The sequence below is a fragment of the Dermacentor albipictus genome, chromosome 4, assembly GCF_038994185.2.
Source record: "Dermacentor albipictus isolate Rhodes 1998 colony chromosome 4, USDA_Dalb.pri_finalv2, whole genome shotgun sequence".
In the NCBI taxonomy this organism is placed as follows: Eukaryota; Metazoa; Arthropoda; class Arachnida; order Ixodida; family Ixodidae; genus Dermacentor; species Dermacentor albipictus.
Window position 1 is genome coordinate 70,183,316 of NC_091824.1, and position 18,988 is coordinate 70,202,303.

At 44.6% G+C, this 18,988-nt stretch overlaps 1 protein-coding gene across 1 annotated transcript; it reads right to left on the reverse strand.

Annotated features, from left to right (window-relative positions):
- Nucleotides 1-1,490: 1,490 nt before the first annotated feature.
- Nucleotides 1,491-18,832, reverse strand: LOC135902053 (BOS complex subunit TMEM147). The gene is made up of 5 exons (XM_065431952.1): nt 18,574-18,832; nt 17,708-17,846; nt 10,636-10,857; nt 4,284-4,405; nt 1,491-1,716 (listed from the first exon to the last, which is right to left on the reverse strand). The coding sequence occupies exons 1-5, from the start codon at nt 18,648-18,650 to the stop codon at nt 1,587-1,589; spliced, it is 690 nt and encodes a 229-aa protein (XP_065288024.1). The 5' UTR covers nt 18,651-18,832; the 3' UTR covers nt 1,491-1,586.
- Between the last annotated feature and the right edge of the window lie 156 nt (nt 18,833-18,988).

Here is an 18,988-nt window from a genome sequence, read left to right on the forward strand (position 1 = left end):
TGAAGTGTGCACAGGTGCACATTTATAGTGCGCATCAAACACTGGTGCTTTGTGTGCGTGCGCTAGTAGGGAAAGCAACTTGTAGCGGCTCTATCTTCAATAGCAGCACCTCCAACACAGAAGGAAAAAAACTCGCAAGTTCGGAGAGCAAGGAAGCACACAACCCCGCCCGCGACCAGCACTGTTGGTACACCAGAGCTGCTCCGGCTTTTCTCAAATAAATGTGACCACAGTTATAGGCAATGGCACTCTTTATGTCTACCACTATCAACATATTCAAGCATTATTTTTGTCTTTTAACTAGTATAAATTCTTATCAAGATTTTTCACTTGACTACTGATGCTGCATCAACAAGATTTTGAATAAAGTGTCACAGAGAATCATCCCTTTCAGTCTGGCTGTGGGACCTCAGCCTGCACATTCCTTACACGTCTGAGGTACTGTTGCATGCAAACGAAAACTATGACACTTCTCGAGGATGTAAACACAGCAACCTAAAAGCTGACACTTGTATTACAGCAATGAAGTTGCACTTAAATGAGTTTCAGCAGGTCAATGTTAAGCATTAATACGCTGGTCAAGGAAATATATTTACAGTGTGATCTGCAACTCAAGATGCTATTCAATATTATGCTTTAAAGCCAAATGTAGGCATTCACAGCAGTGTCACCACTTAAGGTAAGCTTCACTATAGTCAGAAAGACATTAGAGAGTTTTAGGATAGGGGCCCCAATAGTTTGGGGCCCCTATTCTAAAACTCCATGCCGAAGAGCTTTGCGGGTGTTAGTGTTGGGGCACGCAGGAGTGAAGAGTTCTAGAATAGGGCTTTGCATTTGCAGATAGTGTCTTGCGCTGACAGCGCCACTACGGCATCAAAGAAAAACTATTAGAAATAATTAAATAAAATATACCATTTTATGATGCAAATAGTAATTTTGACTTTCATGTTTTAGTGCTTAATCACAATTTAGAGTTTATTCTAATAGCAGCAAAAGATTTGTTGCGCTTAGTTTTGAGTAACCAACTTTATGTGCCTTCACCAGCCAAGCTAAGCCATGCCAGGCCTATGAGCCATGAAATCTACAATCGAATTCGGAATCAGCGACATCTAACGAATCAATCTTCATAACACATGCTAGTTGAGAGAAAGCGATAACCGCAGTCACTTCTCCTAGCTTGCGAACTTCATGCGTTACCACGAATCGAGCCCAGTTTGGTGCTAGGTTAGAGCCGTCGCTTCGATGGGTGCCTTCATGTTTGTTTATGCAAATCTACTGGGGCACCTTTTGGGGCTCCCGCTAAATCAGGGAAATAGCGTGCCTGACGCAAAACCCAAATGCAGTTTGCGTCTCATGCATGCGTAGTGGCTTTGACGCTATTTCTTAGGGGCCCCAAACATTTGGGGCCCACATTCTAGAACTTTTTATTATACAGGCTACACACTAACAGGCTATACACAACTAACAAATGATAACAAGGGCACAGCCAGAACTGTAAAAATAGCGTTGTATTTCTGAACATAAACTTAAGGTTGTAGATGGGGTGACTATGACAGTATGTGGTCACAAAGCAAGAAAGAAAATCTTCAGTACGAATTCATGCTTTGTGTTAGGCTTAAGTAGATGTGAAGAGCACAGAGACCGACACTGATGGCTGCCATGAGTTTGACAGCCAAGACAAGCCAAGGACCAAATGCCAAGGTTTGGACCATGAGCCTGAAAAGGAAAAGAAAAAGCAAATGCTACACATAATCTTAAAAAAAAAAATTTACGTACAGGTGCAGTTTTATGAGAGCTTACCATGACCAGAAAAAGAAGAGAGCATTCACTAAACCCAGTACACTCTTACCTCTAATATTTTTCTCAATCTTCTAAGTCTCAATATTCAGAAACCTGCAATGCTGTGTGGCTTTTACGTTGCTCGTGACTATCCTCTTTCTACTTTTCTCCATCTGTGCATTACTCATTTTATAGGTATGACTGTTCAGAATTTGGAAAACAGTCTACACCATTCAATTCGAGGATTTACTATTCAAAGTTGCCCAATATTTGTTCCTGGAAGTGCTAAAAAATAGCAGTCATAGTCTAAAGGAGAAAGGCCTTGTAGACTGCAAGCAGAGACTCCTGAGCAATTCTGCTGTGAGATAAACGTGGTTGTTTTGCAGACACACCACTTCCTAAACAAATGCACGGAGGCGATCACTTCATTGCAATAGCTCCATGTCATTAACTACCTCAGGTACATAAGCAAATAAGCAGAGAAATCAGCGATGTCTTGTATTATTTTCTTTACTGGAGCCTTCCGAACAATAATAAAACGCTTTTCAAAAATGTGTTTTTATACCCTATATTGTTACCCCCTGGGGTATATGTGACCCTATGTACCTTAAGGGAACCGAAGATGTACGTGGGCTTCTTAGCTGCTACCATGAAACTCCATGAAATAATTTCATGCCGTGGTGAAGCACAAGTGAACATTGCAAATGTTGTAGCAGGTAAATGTGCGGTTTTCAAGCTCTGAGTTCGCACAATTCACGCACCTCTACCGGGAGGGAGCTTATGTAATTTAGTATTAGGGAGCTTCAGGTCTTGTCGATGTTCTTATGCACCCATACATATGCCCAAGAAGTGCTCCGCTCTCAGCTCAAAATTTTTAAAATAAGAAGCTGTGCGACTGCTTGGCAGAACGGCAACATGGCTCCGGGAGACACAACATTCAAAAGTTTGAGGTTGGGTGAGTGCTTGAGCGACTACATTTTGCCGGACAATAAGGACAAGGTTCTATCAGGCAATTAGCTGTAGTTGATCACCACTGGGTGCGTGGTCAATACAGGGGAAATTGTAGTCAGCTGTCGGAAAAACATGGATATCAAAGTGTTAAAGAAACAGGAGCTGTTGCTCTTGGCAGCAGAGCTTGGTATGGATATTAACCAAAAGTTGAAGAAGCCAGAAATTTGTATGGCGATTGACGAAATGCGTTTGGATGAGGACGAGCCCACAGATGCCTGGGAAAAGATATGTCGTGAAAAGAAAGAATGGGAGAAAGAGAAGGAGCGCGAGAGGAAAGAAGGAGTGCGAGTGGAAAGAGAGTGGAAGAGAAGGAGCACGAGAAGGAAAGGCAGGCAGAAATTAGACGCTTCAGCTTTTTGAAGTACCCACCACTTTTTACAGCAAAGCTGTTTATGGCTAAGGTTCCGTGCATTTTTCGTGTCCGTCAACAAATTTGTGTGAGCAAAAACTATCATCATCAGCAATGGCTCATGCGACTGCTCATACGTTCATCATCATCTTCTTCCACAGCTGGCTCCTTTGCCACTGACCATGCCAGCATTCCCATAACTTCCCCGTTCTCTGCAAAGGCACTGATGACACTGGCCCACTGCCAGTCGGCGGTGTGGTGATTTCGATCTCAAATTCTTTGCCTCAGTATATTGCGAAATGAAAACACGATTGTATAAAAAAATGTACGCAGATGTATAATAATTAATGTGTGTGCATACCTTGTCATAATGACCACCAATCAAGACAATAAATGCATGTGTGCCTTTGTTGTACGTTTGTTTGTACCTGTGTCACCTCTTTGTCATATGCTACGCAGCTTCGCTGGTCATTCACCTTCACAGAGTGGAATGGCTCATAATTTTTAATGTTCACTGTGATGCATCAAGTGGACACGATGGCTATAGGTGGAACTTCTTTACGTGTTACTGGTAAGCAGTGCCTCTAGCAGAAGCAAGAACAAAAATGTCTCGTGTCTGATAAAGTAATAATGCCATCTGGCGGCAAAGATGAACATGCCACCATGCCAATAATATAGTCTCCACCATCGGGCGACGCAACAATAGGTTGTGCCATCCAATCTCGAAGCCCATGTTGATATAAGAAGGGTAGCACAATGTAGGCAGAGCATGGTGGCCACTGTCTCACGCACACGCAGTACCAGCACTTAAAGTGTGGTAGCAATGGCAAAAAGCAGGTGAAGCTCGTGAGGGTATGACAGAGGTGGCATTTGACTGTCAATAACTTCACTCATACGAGGCATATTCAAAAACTTTCACCACGTGCTGCTGTCATTCTTTGCTCACTCCTCTCCCACATGACATGCCGTGACAAAAAGTAGTTGAACCTCTAGCCATGTCACATAAGCTCATAAACTGTGATCAATTATTTGAAAAGTGGCACCTTCTAGGTGACTTCAAATTTTGGTGGCACTGGACAGGCATTGGTCAAATAAAGGTCCCGACTTAAACTACATCAAGAGAATTAAGGATATGTCCACGTACTCAACGAGCAATGACCGATAGCAGGTGATGGCAAGTAGCACTGTCACCATGGGAAGGTGCACCTTGCGCAGGTCATGTCGGTTCCATAGCCAAACTAGGGTGGCTGTGGTGATGTGGTTAACCTATAAAATAAATAAATAAATAAATAGTTATTAACACACAAAAACAAGAACGCCATAGAGTTGCTCACAAATGCTTGTTGCAATTCCATATTGGGTGTTTTCAAATAGGACGGACAAAGCCTGCCGAGACATCTTTAGTTTTTATGAGAAGAACACATGTTTGTCTTCCCTCTAGGAAGATAAAGCACATGCTGCTTAAGAGCCTTATAACAGCTATCATTGCAAAGAAGCATAACAGCGTTAACTTTAATGTTTTACACACGCAGTTGGAAGAGAATCACAACACGCAGCCTTATCACTCAACAATCTTAAAGGGGCCCTGAACCACCTCTCGTGCTTGGTGAAATAACGTAGTCCGCGGGTAGCATGCGTTGCTGTGAACATTTCAGCCAAGTTTTGCTGTCGTACGCCAAGTTTTGCTGTTGTAGCCAAGTTTTGCTGTGGCGAAGTCACCTTTCTCTCAAACACTCTCTTTTCAACAGAAGGTCCTGTCCTCACTCTCTTCTGGATGCTTTATTTATTCACTGGACGCTTACTTTTGTAAATTCCTTTGATGGCTGCTACTGGCCAATACCTGACATCAAGCTGCAGTCGGCTACACGGCGTAGATACCACAGCCGCCGCGGGTGCCGCCACGAGTCCACTGGCTAAGCATACTGCGACTCACTGAGGACAACCACGTTTGGCTTATGTTTAACGCGTCACAGACACCAAAGGCTGAAGTCGCGGCATCTACGTTAAAATCCAAAATGAAATTTGAACTGCGCGCTACGGTGACATTTAGAAGACGGAGTATTGTGGGCATGCCCCGCTGCACAGTAGCCTTTGTGATGCAGGCATTGAAGAAGGCACGGGAGCACAGAGGAGGCAGTGTTTGATAATAACTCCGCTTCTAGTGAACGCATTTAAGTACTTTTTGGGGCAAAGTATTTCTGAAATAGCCTATTTTCACTACAGATGGCTGTCTCCACTTTGATAAAAAGTGGTTCAGGGCCCCTTTAAGAGTGACTTGCAGGGGCCACTTAATAATAAACACCACTCACGATACTGATGTTACTTATGCCAGCAATACATCGTCTAAGTGTGGTCCTCCAGTAGAAGTAGTCCTCGTCAAAGTGAAAGCACTTTCAACTGGAGAGCATTTGTCTGCTGTGATAGGAGTTTGGACTATTTGAATGTCGCGGCCGAATGCGCGTGATTGCTGTGCGGCGGCGACGGACGAAGAGGAAGAGAAGAGCCGGTGTCTGGGCGGAGACGGCAGCCATGCGATCTGCCTGAGCTGCCTGGGCTGGCCTTCCGAACGAGCCGAGCAGTCATCTACCCAAGGCCGGTGTTCCTGGGTGTGCTGGCAGAACAGGCCGGGCTGTCCTTGGTCTTCAACCGGCCTGCTCCACTGCTGGGCGAGCATCCGACAGCGGCATGTTCCGGTGCAGCTAAGCCTTCCGAACGGTCTACCCTGTGGCGGGCCGACGTCCCGACCCTGCTGTCGCGCGAGTGGCTCGTCGTGTGCCGGGCACCCGCCCCGGCCTCCAACACCTGCGCCACTCGCCGCTCGAGATTCATCTCTGCGCCTCTTCATGCCGTGAGTGTGTGAGACCGACGCGCTATCGGACGCCTTCCTACATTGACGCTGAGCGCGACGATACTTAAGCGACAGACATTTATGAAAGGAACTCTGTGTGTGTTATCGTGTACGTTATCCTAGTCCCGTCCCTGTGTCATTAAAGCCTCTCTGTGTTCATTGTGCCATCCCTGTGTGCTTGAGGCCTGGGCCCACATCCTCCTATCACAAATTTTGGCGAGCCTGCCAGGATGTCATCCACTGCTCAAGCAGAGCTACCAGACGTAGAGGGTCAAACGTTGACCACAGCAGCTAAAAACGCAGCCGGATCCTCGAGACATAAAGAAGACTACGAATCTGGTACCGAGCTCGTTGCTGTGACAAAAGAAACGAAGATACGGTCCCTGCCTACACTGCCTGTCCCGCAACTCGCAGTCACTGGGATAGAGCAAGGCAAACTAAAAGCTTTACAGAGAGACGATGGGTCTCTGAGGACATGCTTCGAAAAGGTCGGCAAGATGATGGTCGCGGATGGCCGCGCAAGCGAATATTACCTATAGAACGACATTTTATACAGGAAGCACACAGTGCAAGGTGGGAAAATTCTAGATCAGCTAGTGGTGCCAAAAGCCCTCAGGGAGATGGTGATGAAGTTGGCTCATGAAGGGATCCTCGCCGGTCACCAGGGTATGACGAGAACGGTGGACCGAATTGTTGCTGAATTTTACTGGCCAGGGGTCCAGTCGGAGACGAAACGGTTTGTTAAGTCGTGCGACGTCTGTCAACGAACGGTGCCGCGCCATTTAGTCGGACGCGCTCCACTGGGTACGATGCCTGTAATTGAGACTCCCTTTGCTCGCGTAGGCATCGATATTATTGGTCCTTTATCCCCAACTTCAGATAAAGGCAACCGTTACATCCTCACTATGGTTGACTTCGCCACCAGATACCCTGACGCTGTCACCCTGCCATCAACCGAGTCGAGAACTGTTGCGGAAGGACTCGTCGAAATGTTTTCCCGAGTGGGCTTACCGCGGGAGATTGTCAGCGACCGCGGATCCTATTTCATGTCAGCTGTGATGAAGGAGTTCAGTCGTCTCTTGTCAATTAAGCAATTGCCTACCACGCCGTACCACCCCATGGCAAATGGATTAGTGGAACGATTTAACGGCACGCTAAAGCACGCGCTCGGACGGATGTGCCAAGAGCGACCTAAATGTTGGGACCGCTATCTCGGCCCGCTACTCTTCGCGTACCGAGAAGTGCCACAGAGCAGCATCGCTTACTCGCCATTTGAACTGTTGTATGGGTGCTATGTCCGTGGTCCGATGGCTGTGCTAAAGGAATTGTGGACAAATCCCCGTTTGGATAACGACACGAAATCTTCTTACGAATACATCATGGAACTGCGTCACCGGCTAGAGCGTACGTGCGCCATCGCCATGCAAGAGCTCACGAAAGCGAAAGAGCAACAGAAAACGTATTATGACAGGAAATCCAAGATGCGAGAGCTCAATCCGGGAGACAAAGTACTTGTTCTCCTGCCTGGTGAAAGGAATAAATTGATACTTATGTGGAAGGGACCTTTCAACGTTGTAGAAAGGAAAAGTCCGTTGGACTATGCTGTTGACCTTGGGAGCAGAACAACGGTTTTTCATATAAATATGCTAAAAAAATACGAAGAGCGACCCAACAGCGAATTGCTTCAGGTAACAGCGACAACGGTGGGTACAGATGACGCAACAGGGCTAGAGCTTGAAGAGACGACGCCGCCTTACCCGTCACTTATCCGAACACAGACATCAAAAGACGTCGTCATTTCAAACCAACTGACTATGGATCAGCGACTCCAAGTTGAAGCTGTCCTTACAACCTACGACGATATATTCTCCGATCTACCTGGAAAGACTGATGTCCTGCAATGTCATTTGGAATTGACTACTACTGCACCCATACAAGTCCGGCAGTACCCCATGCCATTTGCTGTCAGAAATGCCGTGGAAAAACAAGTCCAGGACATGCTGACGTTAGGTATAATAGAAAAATCAAAGTCAGCATATCAGGCACCCACTGTGGTGGTCAAAAAGAAAGACGGCACAGTGCGCTTCTGCATAGACTTTCGAAAACTTAATCAAATTCTAGTTCCCGACTGTGAGCCCATTCCTAGAGCAGAGATGATGTTTGCCAGGCTCACTGGAAGTCATTATTTTTCTAAATTTGATTTCACAAAAGGGTACTGGCAAGTACCCATGGCCCCTGAGTCCAAAGAAGCCACTGCATTTTCATGCGACTCTGGACTATACCAATTTAAGTACATGCCTTTTGGCATTAAGACAGCACCTGCTGTCTTCAACCGATTGATGAGGGAGGTTGTCGGAGACATACCTAACGTCTACCATTACTTCGACGACGTTCTTGTGGCAACAAAAACATGGCAAGAGCATTTAGAGACTTTAAATTGCTTGTTCCATAGAGTGCGCACAGCCAAACTAACCATAAAACCCAACAAAAGTGAAATCGGCTGCCCAACAACATGCTTCTTAGGCCATCTGGTAGGGCAAGGCGTTTTACAGCCCTTGAAAGACACCGCCAACAAGATCAGCACTGCCAAACGACCTGGAACGAAGAAGGAGCTCAGGGCCTTTTTAGGACTAACGGGATATTACCGGGACTTTGTTCCGAACTACGCTGAGCTTGCCCATCCACTCACCGACCTTACGAAGAAGGGCTCTCCGAACCGGCTGAATTGGCAGACACCACATGAAGAGGCATTTATGCGATTAAAGGAGCTGTTGTCACAGCAGCCTATATTAAAGGCTCCCGACTTGAGCAGACACTTTGTGCTACGCACAGACGCCTCTTCGAGAAGTCTCGGAGCAGTTCTTTTGCAAGAACACGACGGCCGTTTGCATCCTGTGTCCTACGCTAGCCGGAAGCTTTTGCCACGTGAAGCTGCCTACTCCACAATTGAAAGGGAGTGCCTGGCCATAGTGTGGGCTGTACAGAAATTTCATGTGTACCTTTATGGTAAACCGTTCATCCTGCAGTCCGACCACCGACCACTGCTATACCTCAATTCGGCGAAGCACGTGAACAGTCGCGTGCTACGTTGGAGTTTACTCCTCATGGATTATGACTTTCATGTGGAGTATATTCGTGGATGTGATAACGTTGGTGCAGACTATCTAAGTAGAATAGCTACGGACACGGACTAATCTGTCATGAGAGTAATAATTTGAACTGTGTCACTTGTGATACTCCGTAGTGCTACCCTCCTCAACTTCTTGAACTTGGGGGGAAATGTGATAGGAGTTTGGACTATTTGAATGTCGCGGCCGAATGCGCGTGATTGCTGTGCGGCGGCGACGGACGAAGAGGAAGAGAAGAGCCGGTGTCTGGGCGGAGACGGCAGCCATGCGATCTGCCTGAGCTGCCTGGGCTGGCCTTCCGAACGAGCCGAGCAGTCATCTACCCAAGGCCGGTGTTCCTGGGTGTGCTGGCAGAACAGGCCGGGCTGTCCTTGGTCTTCAACCGGCCTGCTCCACTGCTGGGCGAGCATCCAACAGCGGCATGTTCCGGTGCAGCTAAGCCTTCCGAACGGTCTACCCTGTGGCGGGCCGACGTCCCGACCCTGCTGTCGCGCGAGTGGCTCGTCGTGTGCCGGGCACCCGCCCCGGCCTCCAACACCTGCGCCACTCGCCGCTTGAGATTCATCTCTGCGCCTCTTCGTGCCGTGAGTGTGTGAGACCGACGCGCTATCGGACGCCTTCCTACATTGACGCTGAGCGCGACGATACTTAAGCGACAGACATTTATGAAAGGAACTCTGTGTGTGTTATCGTGTACGTTATCCTAGTCCCGTCCCCGTGTCATTAAAGCCTCTCTGTGTTCATTGTGCCATCCCTGTGTGCTTGAGGCCTGGGCCCACATCCTCCTATCACACTGCACATCGAGGAATTACTATACAATGGTTTTTGATATAAATATCCCCTTTAAGTGCTACACACACAATTGTGAACATTAAGATGGCGCATCAGAAGCAAAAGCACTGATGGAACTAATGACATTCAAAACATGGTACAAACATATTCACACAGTTCTGACTGGGCCTTTGATGTAAATTTGAATCATGAGTGTACAGCATTTCCATGAAAGAGGTCTGAAGGCAGACGTCTGGATGTTTGCTCTTGGGCTCAATATATGTCTGTGTATTAGGCTCGCTTCTTTCGTTGTTTCTAATGTTTTATATCGAGTATGTTTTTCAAGTGATTAGATGGGTAATTTCCAAACATACCAAGTACGCTAGATAGGAAGTAGTTGATGGTCATATATATAATATATTTTAGTAGAAAGTTCATGCATGTAGTCCACATTTTGTAAACTTTGTAAAACTCACTGAATAATTGAAGATTCTAATCAGTTTTGCTTCAGTGCACTTTTAATAATTCTGAAGGTGCAAGAAACGCGGTAAAACTAAATTTTCAGTGGACAAAATTAAACAATGCCAAGAAGCTCTACTAACTAAAGTACGCTCCGTTTCAACAACTTTGTTCCACATTCGAAGGACTCGCTGCTGGTACTGTAACCTATCACTAAAGACCACGAATTCGATGCAATCCTATGTTAACGCATCATAACACTGAGGTTACTGCCCTTTCACCACACTCACCAGTGAAATATTAGAGTCAAAACTGAGTTGCACGTAGCGCCAGTCAAACTCCATGCCCCTGGCACCGACCCAAAGAGGCACAAAACGAGTCATGAGCAGTTCTGCACTGGCCCATCCCAGACCAGCTACCAGGAACTTAGTCTCGCCTTTGCCAGCCACCTTGGTCATCACTATATGCAGGCCCACAAGGTCGGCCAGGTCGACAGTGGCCTTGAGGAACTCCTACAGAGCAATAGGAAGGGAGGGGACAACTGCATTATTGGGCTGACACAGTGGCAGAGACACATGCCATCTTAAAGGGACACGGAAGAGAAACAACGAATCAGCTTGGAGTGATAGACGAGTGCGTGTAAAACTGTATCTGCATATTTTAAAGCGAACCTTTCTCCGTACCCTCAAACAGGTTTGGTTACTGTGGTAGGTGGTACTGGTGTGGTGGTGGCTGCGGCTGGACGGTGCAGCGGAGGGTGCAGGCGGTCAGGAGGAGGGATAGTAACACATGCCCACTGGTGGCCTAAACAATGATGCCATCGGAATATGGCGGCAGAGTATAGATGTCACACACACCGGGTGTACCATGATAAAATGGCGCTCAGTTGGCCACGGTGGTAGAATGCATGACATCTTCTCTTGCACCAAATCCAACAGTGCAAGGAATCTGTGCAACTTTTAGGCGTAAATGACTTGTTTATTAGAGGATAAAAATGGATAGCAAAACTTCTCTTTTTCAAATTTCTACCCAAACCACAGCACCAATGACGCGCCTGATGTCATGGGTTACATTGCGTTTTGCTGCATCTGGGCCCCTTCTTGCACAACAAAAGATCATAAAAGTAAATAAAGCTGTCTGTCTGTTCACTTTAGAGTGCAATATAATCTTTTGCTATCGGTAAGCAATTGACTAGCCCTATCCAAACACTTCCAAAGTCTATGAGAACATGAGTAGCTGCTGCAAAATTTTAAATGCAAAATCAGCACCTACCTTACATCCTTGAGTCCCTCCTACCTTATCAAGCATATTATCACAGTGAGATGGACCAATTCTGTCTATATGAACCAATTCTATCTGTATACATTACCTTAATGTTCCTCTTTGGTGTCCCTTTAACAGCAAACTACGAGGGCTTACTTTCTTTTTTTTTTTTAAGGTCCGATTGGTTGCAAGATTAAAACCACAGTGAAAATCAAAACTGTATGATTTGGAACATTTTGATACATTTTCCAGCTACTTCTCTACATAGTCTCCTCTCTGACGGAGACATTTGTCGTAGCGTGGTACCAGCTTTCCTATACCCTCGTCATAGCCAAATCAGTGCACTGGTCTGCAGCTTGTTGTCCAAGTCGAACTCCTGTCCTCCTAGCCAGCGTTTCATGTGAGCAAAGCGATCGTAACCAGAGGGAGTCAAGTCCGGGCCGTACGGTGGGCGATCGAACACTTGCCATCGAAAACACAAAAACACCGCAGGAGCTTCTTTGTTACAGCTGCACTGTGTAGCCACGCATTGTCACGAAAAAGGACGCCTGATGACAACATTCCTCTTCGCTTGTTCTGAATTGCCTTTTGTAGATGTTCAAGAGTCACGCTGCATGAGGCTGAAGTGATGGTCATGCCACATTCCATGAATTCCACCAGGAGAACACCACTGCTGTCCCAGAACACAGTAGCCATACGCTTTCTGCTGGAGAAGGTTTGTTTGAACTTCTTTGCTTTCTGGAAATCAGAATGCATCCACTCTTTGGATTGCGCTTTTGTTTTTTCAGTTTCGAAATGAATTCATGTCTCGTCCCCTGTGACAATTTTCTTTAAAAGATCTCCTCCTTCATCATGGTAGCACTTGGAGAAACGTTAAGGCTGTGCCCATTCGCTGTGTTTTGCGATGGTCGCCTTGGGAACCCACCTCGCACAGAATTTGCAGTACTAGAGTCTCTCACTCACGAAGGTGTGGAGCTGACCGTGAAATTTCGGGAAATGAATCACTTAACACAGAAATTGTGAACCGACAATTTTCTCGAATCACCTGATTCACTCGCTGAGCAAGGTCATCGTTTGGCACTTGCTTCCTTCCCTGCCCACCTGCATCATGAACGTCAGTGCATTCTGCTTGAAAGTTCCTGCACCACTGCTGCACTTTGCTGTCACTCACGAAAGTTATAGCATCCACATTACTCATTCGCCAATGAATTTCGGCTACACTGCACCCCTCAGCATGCAGAAATCGAATGACAGCACGCACTTCATACTTAGCAAGACTTTACTGTTTAAGGCATGTTTTACATGGTCACTGCATACTCAGAAGTGACAAGTATGACCTCATGCGATCGATGGGCAAACTAGAGACGCTGCAATACACATGAGCATAGAATGCCATCGAATTTTCACTGTGGTTTTCATTTCGTGACCAATCGGACCTTGAAAAAGATATGACCCTCGAACAGCACAACATGCTGAAGACGGGCACACAAACGTACACACACGCATGCTACACCAGTAAATCCGCTCCGCACAGCAGCTCCGAGTGAACATCTTCTATATCAACATCATGGATGAGAATCCACCAGCACATGCCATTCAGCTCTTGTGTAGGCATGCTCTATATACTGCTAGCAAAAAAAAGTAGAATGCAAACAAATCAAACCAAGTTACAATACATCTCCCCCTTTCCACATTCCCCACAGTGTACATCACTGCTGCAGTTTAGGTTTGAATACTAGGCTGTGGGGCAAGAGTATGTTTACACAATCTGTTTCTTCAGGTCATAAAGACATATTAAATAATGTTCGCGGCAGATAATGTAATAGACTGATCTGACCATGTTCAGAGCACATGGGTACTTGCCCTGACAGCACCATGATACCTGTCAGTCACTGGGCGCAACTTTGCTAATTAGACAAGCGTGTATTGTGATTTGTCATGCAAGCGACCTCCACCACTTAAAGACGTCCAATAGAAAAGAAGAAATTTTGCTATTCTACACACAAACTTTTAAAAATCTGCATAGCAATCTGATCCTTCAGTGGGCTGGTCATGCAATGATGTTACATCAGACATTGAATTAGCTAAGCATAAGAAGTGTGTTCATTTACTGTTACCACTTATATTTCAGTTTACACCAGCAGCTCATTGCACACTTACTTATGATAATCTTTGCATTGACACTGGCTGCACCTTTGATAAGTTTAGTCATAAAAGACAGTGTGTTCATAAAGCCTTCCCAGTAGAGGTGTGTTTATAAAGCCTTCTTCCTAGTAAAGGTGGGCGAGTTTTCAATCAGAGTTTTTGCATGTAAATCGAATACGAATGGTCAGTATGGAATACTGATCGGCAAATGCAGGTGCTCATATCTACAGCTCAATTATTTACTTCGGTCTAACAGGTACCACACTTGTGCTGGATAGCGAAAAAAAGACAACTATCGGGGACAATTAGGATCAGTTTTTAACGCATGATCCTAAATTGTAATTTAGAACACTGCACAAGTAGGCTTTCAACGTTTGATTGCGATATCAATTGTACGGACACTCCAGGTGAATTTCCGCTCTTGCCACCATGATGTTCTGTATCAAGACTAAATGCAGTAAGACTGTGGCCACAGCACGTATCTCTTCTACAACGGCTGTGGTGGCGGACCGCAGCCGTGCATGCCCTATCTTGGAGGCAACCTATGGTGGGTTCGAAGGCTAGGTGATCCGAGATAGCTGATGGCTTCATGTTCACTTGCCTAGTTCACATTGAAGCAAGACGCAGCATGAAGGGTAACTCGTCCGCCGATGCTGCTGCTCTTCATCATGCCAGCGTTCTGACAGCGAGTGTCTGTGGTCATCGAGTTAGATGTGTTTGTATGTGCATGCATGAAAATGTGCTTGTTAATTTAATTAGTGAGCATATGTTTACAGCAGTTTATGCAGCTGATAATTCGCTATCTCATTCAATGCTTTGCTTTTCAGGAGAAACCAACTTTCTTAGAGCCTGGTTGCAAAGAAGCTTTCTAAGAATGAATGGCTGTTGTATGAGTAGCCTTCTGAAAGTGTTAAATAAATGGTTGCTAAATAAAAATAAGAAGTTATGTAAAAAGAAAAAATGCTGCTGAAGGACTTGTGTGCTGTAATCACATGTAAAAAGGCCCGTTGTAAGGAAAAACTCACTGGTTGTAAAACTTCTACATAACTATATTGCTAAAAACATTAAATGATAGACAAGCAAAAATCATGGGTTGTCATGTAGGCTTCTACAGCAAAACTGAAAACAAAAGTTGTGTTACCCATTTAATTCCTGCCTTGCTTTGAAAACTTTTATTATTGTTTCATTTCTGATAATTTGCGATACTTCAGGAGAGACATGACAAACCAACAACAATGCGCCCATGCAAAAGCGGAGAATGCAGCCAGTGACTCTGCCTCCGAAGAATGTCAGTGCGAGTCTAATCGTCGGCAGCGAGCACAAGATACTGGTGAAGATCGCACACTGGAGCTTGTGAACAACTTCCAACAAACAGCTTCGCTGGCTAATTCACCACCACATGAATGGTACGGCCCAAAATGTTTCCTTTTTTTCCACAGTGCATCAAGTACACATAAGAGTTCGAGCGAGGTCCGCTGCAGCACGCAATGCAAAATTGTTACGGGCACCCCAAAACAAATTATGCAAGGCCAGTGCCTTTTTTTTTTTCTTCCATCAAACGAAATTTTCCTGCCACATTTCACATGGAATTGTTGCAGGTTAACTCTACTAGTGTGTTGAGCTGCCTACTTTGCCTGCATAAGTTAAGGGCACATATAATACACAAAAGCCTTTTGGTGACTTCCTCACTTCTTAGTGCGGCAGCTGCCATTCCTACACATGTTATGAAGGAAGCAAACTGAAAAATTCTGTCAGCTGATGTAGTCACACCTTTTCTTTTTTTTCTTATACGTATGTGGCTTAGAACCTTGCCGCCATTTGCAGCCAAGACAAAATAAGAAATAAAACCAACTGGGATCATCATGCAGGCGTATAAACGTCACTTAGGAAAAAGAGAAGATGCAGGCTAGTCTTCTCTTTCCTTACAAAAAGAGAAAGAAAAAAACTAGGAAGCAAGAACGACAATGCATGAAACTCTAAGCGAGCTCTAAAGCAGTGCACACAACTGCCACATCCAGCAACCGTGCTTTGCAAGACCATTCAACCAAATTTGCTCACCACATCCATTCGAAATGGCACCTGGCAGAGAGAAATTCAGTGCAATTTTTCTTAAATGCAATTCAAAGCATAACCTTCTTACATATTTCAATTGGCCTGAACACATCACACTCACAAATGCAATTGTAAGCATACAAAGCACGAAATGTTATAAACCTGTTGCAATATGTTTCTAAAATTTGTGGTCATTATAATCATTTGTCATTACCCTTTACCTGCTATGAACTACAGTGCTTTCTACTACTGTGTTGCAACATCATTATGATTGTACACTTTCTTTTTTTTTCTGCAAGACAAACCATCTTACCACTCATCCCAGCTTAACTCTGAAATAAAAGCCAGTAGGCATCACCAAAAAAATAATAATTAATGCAAATGCTGTACCCATTCTAATAAGTTAGTGGTTTCACCAAAGATGATCCTTATTCACCAGTGCAAATGTTCATTTGTTTTGCTTACTAAGTATAAACCTCACTTGCCAACACACAATAGCTTAGTCATCAGAGTATTGATAATGCATAACACAGTAACAAGGCACATATCAAAAACAAGGCAATGGTAACTCAAAATCCCTAGTCCCTATGGTCAGAAATATCACAATATCCTGGTGTTACGGTGCACCAACAAGTGATGGATGTAACCTGACTTTTTCTTCATAAATGGTCTCTTTAGTCAAAGGTTGATTGTTCTGGGGGGCAGTCACTCGCTGCTTAATTTTCCACACCTTAGAGTGAAGTTGCAAAATTGATGGCCTGATCAGTACAAGGATGCCAAGATAGGCTAGCTGGTAGAGCAACATTCTGAAAAAAGAACAGTGCTAGCTACAGTAACTAGTTTTTTTGTTTTCAATATAAAAAAAATCATTTTAAAATAACTCTGTGGCGGCAATTTCCCAGCCATATGTGAACTTCCATAATTTGCACACTGGTTCTATCAGCAAAGTCAATAACATATTGCTGCAGCATTAAAGGGCAACTCCGGCGATTTTTCGATGCCCACTGATCTCAGTAAAAGTTGTAATATACATTCTCTCTTGCACTATGATTATCTGCGCCAAACAATATGACTGCAAGTCATTTAGTTTTCCTGATAATCAACTTTAAAGATTCGTTGCTTCCCGACTCGTCACTTTTTACTGGCCACTCTGCATTTCTGACGTCAGAAACTACACCGCCACTGTCGCTGAAATCGTCACTGAAATCGCCGCTGTTAGGAAAATCAGTAAAAGCTCCGTGTCATGAGACATCATCAGCTTTGCTTTTTTGGCCTTAGCACCACATGTACTGCGTGTTTGGCATGTGATCTGTGTGATCACATTGTAGTAGTGTAGGATCCGACGTCATCGACTCATCGTGACATTGGATGAGGCAGCTACCCATTTTGGTTTCAGTACTTCATTTATTGGTTATTTAAAATTGTTGATGAATTTCTGAGCACACTGAACCACCCTACCGGTGACAGGACTGTCAATGCCATTAGAAAATAATAATATGACAAATGACAAGGGAGTTGCCCTTTAAACTGTCAACCCGGTAGGAATTAGCATGCATTAAACATTTTCTGCACAGCATGCCATTTCAAATATAGATCAAGCATGTGTTTATAATGTCACAGCACTTTGTTGTAGATTATTTAATTATTACCTCAGCTTAGCGCTGTCTCAGAGATGTAGGTTTCTATGACAATCGAGGTGGATGCGTGCTAGCAGCAATAAAAACTGCTAAAAAGACATACTGCAGCAGCGAATATAAACATTTCCCTTATTTCATGAAGCAACAGATACACAGAATGTGCAGCCTTCAAAATTTTTAATGCTATTATTCAAGCAGTGATCTATTGATAAATCCCTTGTCTTTCGTTGAGTTTTTTTTTTAACTCACGTTGTGGTTCACTTACCCCAAGAACATCAAATCCACCAACTGAGGATACATCACCGGGTGGAAAAAATGTTGCCAGGATCAACATCTTGCAGAGCTGCATAACGATATACATTGCTGCGGCCTGCACACACTTCCAAAACGCTCCATATTCCGATCTGAAAGAAGGGAGGCGAAAACAAGATTGGCACAAACTTTGTCAAGCATTGCCAGCTGCATGACGGCAAGCTATCACAAACGAAAGTAGCAGACACTGCGCAAGCAGCACACCCACAGTAAAGTAAGAAATTTAACGAATCATGAAAACAGAAAAATTACGCCACTGGTAACATCGGTAACTGTGCTCCCACTTGGCTTTTGCAGTGGCCTGTTTTTACGGGTAGTTGCCGATTACATAGTCACTATGGTGCCTTTATGGGTAACGCTGCCTTTACGTAAGGCTTAAAACCGGGTGGAGAAACAGCTTCCGCTGTTTATGATGGCACCAAGGTATTGCCTTAGTGGTCCTTCATCCTTTAATTTTATCAAGTGCCCTTAAACAAAATATCCCGCTAACCTACCGTGTCACTGTCGGATGACTTAATGACGATATTTTCTTACAGTATTGAACATAGGCACCATTAAAGTCTTAAGACACGGCTTTTGAACATGTCTACAACTGAAAAAAAATGTATACATCAACTGCGTTGGTAACAAGTATCCACCGGAAACAAGTCTTCGTTTCTAGCACGAAACTATTACCAAAATCAGCATATCAGCAAGCGACAGGTAGCTGGTGGATATGCTTGAACTTAAGCGCGTTTCCGATTACTGTTGGCGTGAAACAAACAAGCTGCAGGGGCAGCTCGGCAGAATTTGTCCCACAGGGACGTTTCCAATACTTACAATCCGGAGTACTTGTAGGTGAGAAGATACGGCACGTATGCCAGGGCGACGCAGTTTCCGAAGTGAAACAACGTCATTATAATTCTTACTTATATCACTTCAAATACTACCTTCCTTACGTCAACCACCAAACCCCACAGGGGCACTTTTACGGTTCTTCAGAGCACTGCTCAGAAATATTCAGAATCCTATTAAAACCGGCTTCTTTTCCTCATAAGGATGGAAGGCGCCATGTTGTTATCCCGCACGATTGCAGATAAGTCTCGCATAAAACCACATTGTTAAAGAAAAATCAAAATAAACGGCTGTGGTTAAAACGAGACAAAAGCTCAAATAAAAATATTTAGTTGATAACGTATTTTTCTGACATGACTATTTTTATTTAAAAAAATTTTGGCTACCCACTTGCACAGAG